Raw genomic sequence first — 10000 nt, 5'->3', positions numbered from 1 at the left:
TAAAACTCTGACTGAAACACAGGGAGGAACTAAAAGACAGATGATTGAGCAAGGGTAATAAAATTGGGCTGAGGGCTCCAGAAACCGACTGACTGTGGTCGTTGTGTTCCTGGATCTGCAGGACTGTGAATATGCATTAAATGTGTACGGCCCCAGGGACTGGGTGTGTTTAGAGGCAGTGCAGTATCTCTTTCTCTCTCTCTCTTTCTTTCTCTCTCTCTCTCGCTCTCTCTCACACACACACACACACACACACACACACACACACACACACACACACACACACACACACACACACACACACACACACACACACACACACACACACACACACACACAACACGAGCTCTATCATAAGATGCTAAACGAACAGCATTCTTGACCTTAAAGCAGTTACAACATTTTACCAATAGGGGCAGTCGAGTGTACTTATTAGCCGAATTAATAAGCACTTATCCATGTAAAGGATCCCGGTTGCATTACCGGTAAAGATTTAGAGCATGGCTGCAGTTTCTTATGCAGAGGTCTGTGGGTTTGGCTGTTTGATGCGGTGCTGAGGTCGGGCACTGCCTCCAGCTCAGCGAACAGCAGGGCAGGGGAGCACCCCGATTCCCCTCCCAGAGCCGCGTGCCCCACAGGAACACGAGCCAAGCCACTTCACAGCACCCTCGTGCGTTTCGAGAGCCCTTCCAGTCCTCGTGCGTCAGAGATTTCCTGCTCGCAGTGCTTCGCTGGGGCGGCGCGCGGGGGTATCGCTCTCTTCGTCTCTTCGCAGAACTTTGCATATGTCTCTCTCTCTCTCTCTCTTATTTTCTTTATCATTTTACAGTATTCTCATGCCTCACTGCTTCTCTCACGAGCCTCCGCTTCTGGTGCGCAGGGGCATTGCTTGTAATTTGGCGACGGTCCATATTAGTTAAACCCAATCAAACTCACATGACACTGGACCCAGTCGGGAGCGCATGTGTGTGTGCGCGCTCTCGCACGTGTTCTACAAACACTGTATGCTGCAACTCCTTCATGGAGAAAAAAAACGCTCCGTATAAGCCGTGTATTAAATACTCTAATGCCGATTAAGAAGGTGGGGTCTGCTTTTGTCGGATATGGGCGTGTAGTTCATATTAAGATCTCAATCCATGCGTTGCACCGTGAACGCTAAATTCGTACCTCTAACCTACCGTGGAAAATTGCGCTCCAGCGCACGTGAAGTAATGAAAGACTGCTTTGCACCGAGCCGTTTAAGACGCTTTGTACCCCTTGTTTTGTCCGCCCCTTAACAGTCTGAATATGCAGCTGAACGAAACAAGCCCCGATTCTTTTCTGTTGTAAAAGGTCGCGCGGGTGGGCGGCGTACTCCCGGTCGTTTGCGCGTGATTGTCTTTTGATTCACGCACACCGCGGCGTCGCGCGTCCGTGCTCCGCGGAGGCGCCCCGGTAGCAGACCGGGCGTCGTAGTGAAACCAGGCTGAGGTTTAGGTGCCGCGGGGCCGGTGTGCCCTCCCACAAGAGGCGGCGTGTAGCGGCTGGCTGGCGCTGTGTGTAACCCGACACCCACCGCAAGGGCTCCTCTGTGCACGGCTATTTAAAAAAGGCAAAAAAAAGATGAACGCTCCACTCCTGGCTCGTAAACCTCATCTGGAACCAAACCTTCAGTAGCCCAGCCTCGCCAACCCCGGCATAAATGCCTACGCTACCTCTGCGGGACTGGAGAGAATCGTTCGCGGAACATCCCCGTCGCTCGAGACCGCTCCACGCAGGGATTTATGGTGGTCTCGCGGGGCAGACCGGTAGCGCGTGCCCCGGGATAATTCCTACAACTTCGTCCGATGCATGAGACAACGGCTGGCGCTTTCGGGCAGCGACGCAGTCACGCAGAGACTTAACGGATCAGGATTTTTGACTGCCGGGACAAATGAATACAAATGAATTTAGCGACCCGAAGGAGAGTCCGCGGAACCTCTCACCCCCGAGCAAAGTAAGTGCTCGTGCACTTCGACTCGCCGGAGGATGCTTTACCGGAACACGGGTGAAATGAGATATACATCCTTGGGTCATCCTTCGGTAGTCTAACCTCCGTTGAGAGGAGAGTGTCTACTGAGCGGGATTTTACGCGGAGTGCGCTGAGTTTGCGTGTGCGCGCGCGCGTAACGTCTTGCGCGCAGTATGAATGGGGTGTTGTTAGTGGTGCGCTGAGCGGAGCTCGTGTAGCTTTGGCGAGGATCCGGGGCTGGAACAGCTCTCGTGCGAAAGGGTCCAGGTGTGCCCGTTAGAGCACGCGGATATAATGCTCTGGGTTCTTACCGGGTTCACCGAGCCAGCTCGCGTTTATGAGATACAGTACGGATGAAGTCATTGCGCTCACTGGAGAAAGCTTACCACATAAAGACGCAGCTTTTTTCCAGGCTTCTTACTGGTTAATATCAAATTCTGACCGGATGCCACATATTGGAACAGAAACGTTTATTCATTCTGCCCTGGCCGCTGCGCCCCTGGAAACATGGAATTCCTCCCGCGAGCTAACAGAATTACTAGACTTTCTGTATCTCTCAGTGTGTGTTTGTGTGCTTGCGTGCGTGTGTTTGCGTGTGCGTGTGTGTGTCTGTTTGCGTGTGTGTGTGTGTGTGTGTGTGTGTGTGTGTGTGTGTGTGTGTGTGTGTGTGTGTGTGTGTGTGCGTGCGTGCGCGTGGGTGTGGGTGTGTGCTCCGAGCTTCGCAGTGTGCTGTTAAGTAAACAGGGCATCCGCTCTCCGTGCACTTTGCGTGCAGCAGACTGTCGAAACACGGATGAATGGCGCAACCCCCCCACGGAGCTTGTCCTGTCTTTGGTTTATATCGCGTCCCGTAAAGACCGTGCAGGGTCTGTCTGACTATAACGAGCGGGCTGCGTTTCTCAGAAGTGAGTAAACGTTAACGCGAACTTCGTTAGCGTCTGTCAATTACATAATTAAACAAAAATCGATCGATAGATAGATAGATAGATAGATAGATAGATAGATAGATAGATAGATAGATAGATAGATAGATAGATAGATAGATAGATAGATAGATAGATGAGTAACTAACCCACGCAAGTAAGTCTTTTAAGTATTGATGGCAGAATGAATGAACGTTTGAATGAACGCGAGAATGAAACGAACAAACAAGACTGGAATGATTAAAACCCCGAACCCGCAAGGAGTGACGACGCTTCGGGGGTTTCTGTCGCTCAGACGCTGTCTTAAGCGCCGTAGGATTTCAAGGATTTACATGTTCCATGACAGGCGGCCATAGGCTGCACTTATTTGCCTCTGTATTCATACTAGTTTTCCGGCGGTATTAAATGAGAGCAACTGTTTCAGTAAACATTAGGAAAGTGAAACTGAATAATTATTTTGCTGAATACGCAACCTGTCTTGTGCGATTGATGTCACAAAATGACAAAGATTATCCAAATATTTGTTAAAATAGTTAAATAGTAGGATAAAGGCAGGTCTCACTTTCCGTTTCTGGGTTAGAATTTTCAAAGTTTTAAATTATTAGCGGACAGTAACCAGATTCTTCCGTGGCCGATAGTGTCCGCTAGGGGTCGCGATGCAGCGTGAGCAGACTGAATCTTTTCTAAATCACGGGCAATATGATGGAAGAAACGCCTCGGGCGTGTAATCGCCGTCACGCCTAAATGCGCGCACACCTGGACACCTTTAAACACAGTACGTGTGTAGTTCAGAAGGGTGTCATTTGTGCAGGTAACTTAGGTTTTTTCTTTCCAGCTCCAATCCAACACAGTCATTGTGTGGAATTACTTTAGCGGTCTCTCTCTCTCTCTCTCTCTCTCTCTCTCTCTCTCTCTCTCTCTCTCTCTCTCTCTCTCTCTCTCTCTCTCTCTCTCTCTCTTTCACTCACCCACACTTCCTCCCAGAAGTGGAAATTTTCCATAGTTCAGCTGTCGGATGTTGTTGAGAGAGAACATGGAAGTTTCTGTGCTCTCTCTCTCTCTCTCTCTCTCTCTCTCTCTCTCTCTCTCTCTCTCTCTATCTCTCTCTCTCTCTCTCTCTCTCTCTCTCTCTGTCTGTCACACACACACACACACACACACACACACACACACACACACACACACACACACACACACACACACTGTCTACATGGGGTAAACCATAAAGCTTTAGCCCTTCTGAGGTGCTATATAAATAAGCTTGCCTTGCCTAAGGTAAAGTCATCTAGGCAATAACAAAACATGAGTTGGACTTTGTAAAGGACATAACTATTAATTAAAGAAGTTATGGTGTTACATGCCTTACATAATTTTCCTAATGGTCTGTTTATGAGTGCATATTGTATTGGATGTTTGCGTTGTAGTGTGTGTATGTGTAAGTGGTTGTGTGTCTGTGTGTGTGTGTGTGTGTGTGTGTGTGTGTGTATTTTGATTGTTTAGATGCATCTCTCTTGTGGGTCAATGCTGAGATTGTGCATCAGTGCCATCTGCCGGGCAAATGCGCGCGCGCACACACACGCACGCATGCATGCACGCACACACGCACGCACGCACACACACAGAAATTTCTTCATGCTTCAACTGTCATAGACTGTTTACTGGGTTCAAGAGCTGTATATTCAGCATTATTCCAGTTCATAGGAGTGCCTACACATACAAACACACACACACACACACACACACACACACACACACACACACACACTCCTCGGCCTCTCAGTCATCTGTTTATGGTTGGTTAGTAAGTGTGAAGTCAAAGCGCTTGCTGTCTCCAATGTTCTGATTGGTTGAGGAGTTTTGCGGTCAGACGCCTTACTTCCTGCTACAGGTATGTTCCTCCTCAGGGAGTCTGGGAGTATCAGAAGCGCGCGCGCGTGTGTGTGTGTACGTGCATGTGTGAGAGTGTGTAAGCATGTTCTTACTGGTTATAGCTGATGGATAAAGCAGATGTCAGAAAAATGCCACACACAGAGACCCTCTTACACCTTATGAGGAAGGGTGGCTATCCCTGACCTGTCAAGCACCCTTTCACCCCACTCTCACTGCTGACCATTTCTAATTACATCTGCCTAGTACATCACAGGCCACAAAGGTCAAAAGTCAACTGGGTTCAGGCGTGCAGTGCTGAAATTGGCACTTGATAGTCCTGAGAAACTCACACTGTTTAGGTTCAATTACAGCAAACAAGATTTCTATATTTATTACAGAATAGCAGAAACGCAAGTATTTAAATGTCTTACACATTACACTTTATTATACTCACTGCAGCTCCAGAGGAAGATCAGTCGCATGCACAGTTTTACACACACACACACACACACACACACACACACACACACACACACACACACATATACACACACACACACTCACTCACATATATGGGATATGGAGTAAATCCGCTTCAGGACTAGCTGTTGTGTCAACATGCTCTTGAACAGAGCGACACCTTTTCCGACAGAGCGACGTGTTCTGCTGACCGCTCTTCGTCCCTGACGTTGCATTTTTTTCGTGTGCCTTCGCTCCTGTCTTAGTGTAGGAAAGAAATCTCAGGCCAACGCGATTCAAAGTCAGGTGCACATCCGGTCACGCGTCCGGGACGAGGCAGAGCAGGACACCGGCAGGACAGCGTAGTCTCCCTGCTCGGTGGACCCTGGCAGGACTCTCGAGTAACGCTATTATGACGCTAAAATGGGGCGTCGGAGTTTGTATGAAAATAAGTTCTTCAAATAAAAAGGTGAAAATAACTGAAGGGTGAGGAGTGGAAATATTGCGTATGAATAACAACTTTTTTCTGTGTCCCACTGTCTCTGTTCCACTCCCATCCCTCCTCTACCCTCTTATCTCCCTTTCTCTCTCTCTCTTCCCCACTCTACCTCTCTCTCTCTCTTCCCCACTCTACCTCTCTCTCTTCCCCACTCTACCTCTCTCTCTTACCCACTCTACCTCTCTCTCTCTTCCCCACTCTACCTCTCTCTCCTCCCCACTCTACCTCTCTCTCTCCTCCCCACTCTACCTCTCTCTCTTACCCACTCTACCTCTCTCTCTTACCCACTCTACCTCTCTCTCTCTCTTCCCCACTCTACCTCTCTCTCTTACCCACTCTACCTCTCTCTCTCTTCCCCACTCTACCTCTCTCTCCTCCCCACTCTACCTCTCTCTCTCCTCCCCACTCTACCTCTCTCTCTTACCCACTCTACCTCTCTCTCTTACCCACTCTACCTCTCTCTCTCTCTTCCCCACTCTACCTCTCTCTCTTCCCCACTCTACCTCTCTCTCTCTTACCCACTCTACCTCTCTCTCTCCTCCCCACTCTACCTCTCTCTCTTACCCACTCTACCTCTCTCTCTCCTCCCCACTCTACCTCTCTCTCTTACCCACTCTACCTCTCTCTCTCCTCCCCACTCTACCTCTCTCTCTTACCCACTCTACCTCTCTCTCTCTCTTCCCCACTCTACCTCTCTCTCTTCCCCACTCTACCTCTCTCTCTTACCCACTCTACCTCTCTCTCTCTTCCCCACTCTACCTCTCTCTCCTCCCCACTCTACCTCTCTCTCTCCTCCCCACTCTACCTCTCTCTCTTACCCACTCTACCTCTCTCTCTTACCCACTCTACCTCTCTCTCTCTCTTCCCCACTCTACCTCTCTCTCTTCCCCACTCTACCTCTCTCTCTCTTACCCACTCTACCTCTCTCTCTCCTCCCCACTCTACCTCTCTCTCTTACCCACTCTACCTCTCTCTCTCCTCCCCACTCTACCTCTCTCTCTTACCCACTCTACCTCTCTCTCTCCTCCCCACTCTACCTCTCTCTCTTACCCACTCTACCTCTCTCTCTCTCTTCCCCACTCTACCTCTCTCTCTTCCCCACTCTACCTCTCTCTCCTCCCCACTCTACCTCTCTCTCTCCTCCCCACTCTACCTCTCTCTCTTACCCACTCTACCTCTCTCTCTCCTCCCCACTCTACCTCTCTCTCTTACCCACTCTACCTCTCTCTCTCCTCCCCACTCTACCTCTCTCTCTTACCCACTCTACCTCTCTCTCTCTTACCCACTCTACCTCTCTCTCTTACCCACTCTACCTCTCTCTCTCCTCCCCACTCTACCTCTCTCTCTTACCCACTCTACCTCTCTCTCTCTTACCCACTCTACCTCTCTCTCTCCTCCCCACTCTACCTCTCTCTCTTACCCACTCTACCTCTCTTTCTTTGTAGGAGGGCTCTACTTCTGTGTACTCTTCTGTGCTGTGCTTGTTCTTTAGGGCTCACACAAACGCTGTCTGAAGGTAAGTCATGTGTGTGTGTGTGTGTGTGTGTGTGTGTGTGTGTGTGTGTGCATGTTTGTTCTTGTATGAACGTAAATGATATAAATGGTCATGACTTAAGTCTTTAAAAGCCACTGAATCATAGCTGATTATTAAAAGTTGATGTACTTCTGCTGCAGCTGTTCTGATTCTTACATTAAATTTGCTGACTTAAAGTCCACACACATTCTTTCTCTCTCCCTCACACACACCCACACACACACACACACACACACACACACACACACACACACACACACACACACACACCTTTTCCGCATTTTCCCCCAATGTTCCCAAGATCTCACTTTAATTACTTCACTCTTTCCACCCTGTTGTGTAAGTGTGAAACTGAGGAGTATATATATGTTTCCTCTGTGTGTGTGTGTGGGTGTGGGTGTGTGTGTTTATTACCCTGTGGTTGCTGATGTATTCTGGAAACAGAAATACATTAGATCCACTTCCCAGCACTGAATGCAAACACACACACACACACACACACACACACACACACACACTCAGAAGTGCTTACTACTGATGCTGTCACTTAGCTTTTTGTCTGTCATAAATCATGTTCTCCCAACAGAAAATACACACACACACACACACACACACACGCGCGCGCGCGCACGCACACACACGCAGACCTGCTTTTACATGCATTTCTATGAGGATGAGGTAATTCTATCAGAACCTACAACAAAAGAAACACTTAAAGAAAGCAAGAGACAGAAGGAGAACACACACAGAATGAGAACAGGGAAATATATATAGGGAGACAGAGAGAGAGAGAAAAGGAGAACAGAGAAAATCTCGCAGTCAGGAGTTGCACTAGCAGTGGTGCTCTATTCACAAGATGCTGCCATGTGGTTGAAATTTCTAGTCGTTAATTACATAACATAACTCTTTGTTACAATGTGTCCATGTATTGTTCTATAATACTAGCTAGCAGTGTCTAGTTCATTTAATAATAGGTATTAATCATAGTGCAGTTCTCTGTCTGCGTGTTGGAATAGTTGGAATAGCACCATTGGATGGTGCGGCTCTGAACCCGGCCAATGGCTGGACGGTACCAGCAGCGCTGTAGGTTCTTAACCCCTGACCCCAGCAACTGCCTCTAACAAACACAAGACCAAAATAAGAGCTTTTTTCTCTTACATGATATTCTCTTCCAGGTGTAATTGTGTGTGTGAACATGTATAAAGCTTACTAGTTTGTGTGTGTGTAAACATATAAAGCTTACTAGTTTGTATGTGGAAGCATGTGTGCGTAATTCTGCATGTGCGTGCATGCAAATCTGGGTGTGTATGCTAATGTTGGTTAATCTATATGTGTGTGTGTGTGTGTGTGTGTGTGTGTTAATGGGCCCGATTCATAAAACATATTGCCAGATTTACAGAGATGTCAACAGCGAATAGCACGTTCTCTCCATCATAAATGTGGATTATTTCACTGTTTTGAGTGACATATGGTGCTGCTGTATTTTGTCCTCATTTGCATATGACATTACCGATTCATAACGGAACACTGAAAAAAAACCCAAAAAACCCTCACCCGAACCCACCCGAACTTTGTCCAACGGTAAACGTCCCCATGTGGCCTGGATGATCTTTGCTCCAACATTGTTTGGTCATGCATGCAAGTCGTCAGCAACATTCTGCACCCATGTAGGTAATCGACAAATTTAAAAAGCACATTTTTCTTCTATTTGAAGTGATCGCTCATGCAGGATCTCAGAATGCTACGTGCTTATCCCTTAAGAAAAGCAAACTTAGAAAATCTAATCATATATAGAAACTATAGAAACTCTAAACATATATAAACTGAATAGAGGTACAATTTTGCCACTCTGACGCGATGTAGAAGGAGAACTGAGGTCATCAGCTCTAGCCCAACCATTTACAATTAAATGCACCATATAATTATTCATCTGGAAAAATTCAGTGTACTACTGGCCCTGGGACTCTTAGTCACATGTCTCTTAGCGTGGGTCTTTAATATGAATGGCCTCATTTACACGTGTTGATGGACTTTCACCATAAACCTACCAGGTGAACCTACTACAGTAAGTTGACACCGATGTGCTAATTCTTGCTACGCTAACATGTGGAACTGCGGTTAAATACCATGTCGAGCGTTTTACGCAGTGTGGCGAGGTTATCGTCAACTTTTATGAATCTGGCCCATCATGTGTTAGTGTGCATTTTAATGTGTGGGGGTGATAATATGTACGTATCAGTATGCATTTGCGTGTGTATAAATATGTGTCGAGGAGCATTTGAGAGCGTGTGTTTTACCGCGTGTAACCGTGTGTTACAGGCGTGTTACCGTGTGTTACTGTGTGTGTTGTAGATGTGGATGTGTTGCAGCGGCTGGCTCTGCGTGTTGAGCAGGGTTCCCGAGCCGTCCCTGTTGGTATCATCACCCTCCGCTCTGGAGTCATCCTCACGCCCCGTGCCCGCGTCACCGCGGCGACGCGCACCCTGCCCCCGCCCCTCCTCGCCTGGAACTCCACCCTCCTCCTGAGCGTGCGATCGCATCGCGTCAACTCCGCTTTCCTCTTTTCAGTCTTCTCCGGCTCCCAGTTACAGCTCGGCCTGCAGATCTCCCCGGGAACGCTGACGCTCCATGCCGGGCCGCGGAATTCCGTCAGCTTCCCGCGTGACCTCCACGACGGCCGCTGGCACCACCTGGCCCTTGTCCTTAGTGGCCGCTCCGTGACCCTT

The 10000-nt window shown here is 48.3% G+C and overlaps 1 protein-coding gene across 3 annotated transcripts in view; it reads left to right on the top strand.

The window, feature by feature from the left end:
* Window positions 1–1105: 1105 nt before the first annotated feature.
* The window catches only part of col27a1a (collagen, type XXVII, alpha 1a), an 81750-nt gene continuing 72855 nt past the window's right edge, over window positions 1106–10000 (top strand). For 2 of the 3 annotated variants that reach the window (XM_081704304.1, XM_081704305.1), the window contains exons 1-3: window positions 1106–1975; window positions 7186–7256; window positions 9627–10000. The exon at window positions 9627–10000 is cut by the window's right edge and continues 1329 nt beyond it. In XM_081704304.1, coding sequence (XP_081560430.1) covers window positions 1923–1975; window positions 7186–7256; window positions 9627–10000 — 498 coding nt within the window. In that variant the 5' untranslated portion in view covers window positions 1106–1922. The remainder of the gene's footprint in view (window positions 1976–7185; window positions 7257–9626) is intronic. The other variant, XM_035521251.2, reaches the window with a different exon arrangement.

Source organism: Electrophorus electricus, chromosome 21 (genome assembly GCF_041902795.1).
Source record: "Electrophorus electricus isolate QZ-2024a chromosome 21, ASM4190279v1, whole genome shotgun sequence".
NCBI classification, from domain to species: domain Eukaryota; kingdom Metazoa; phylum Chordata; class Actinopteri; order Gymnotiformes; family Gymnotidae; genus Electrophorus; species Electrophorus electricus.
Note: the sequence above shows the minus strand (reverse complement) of the source record. Positions and strands in the feature narration are given on the sequence as shown.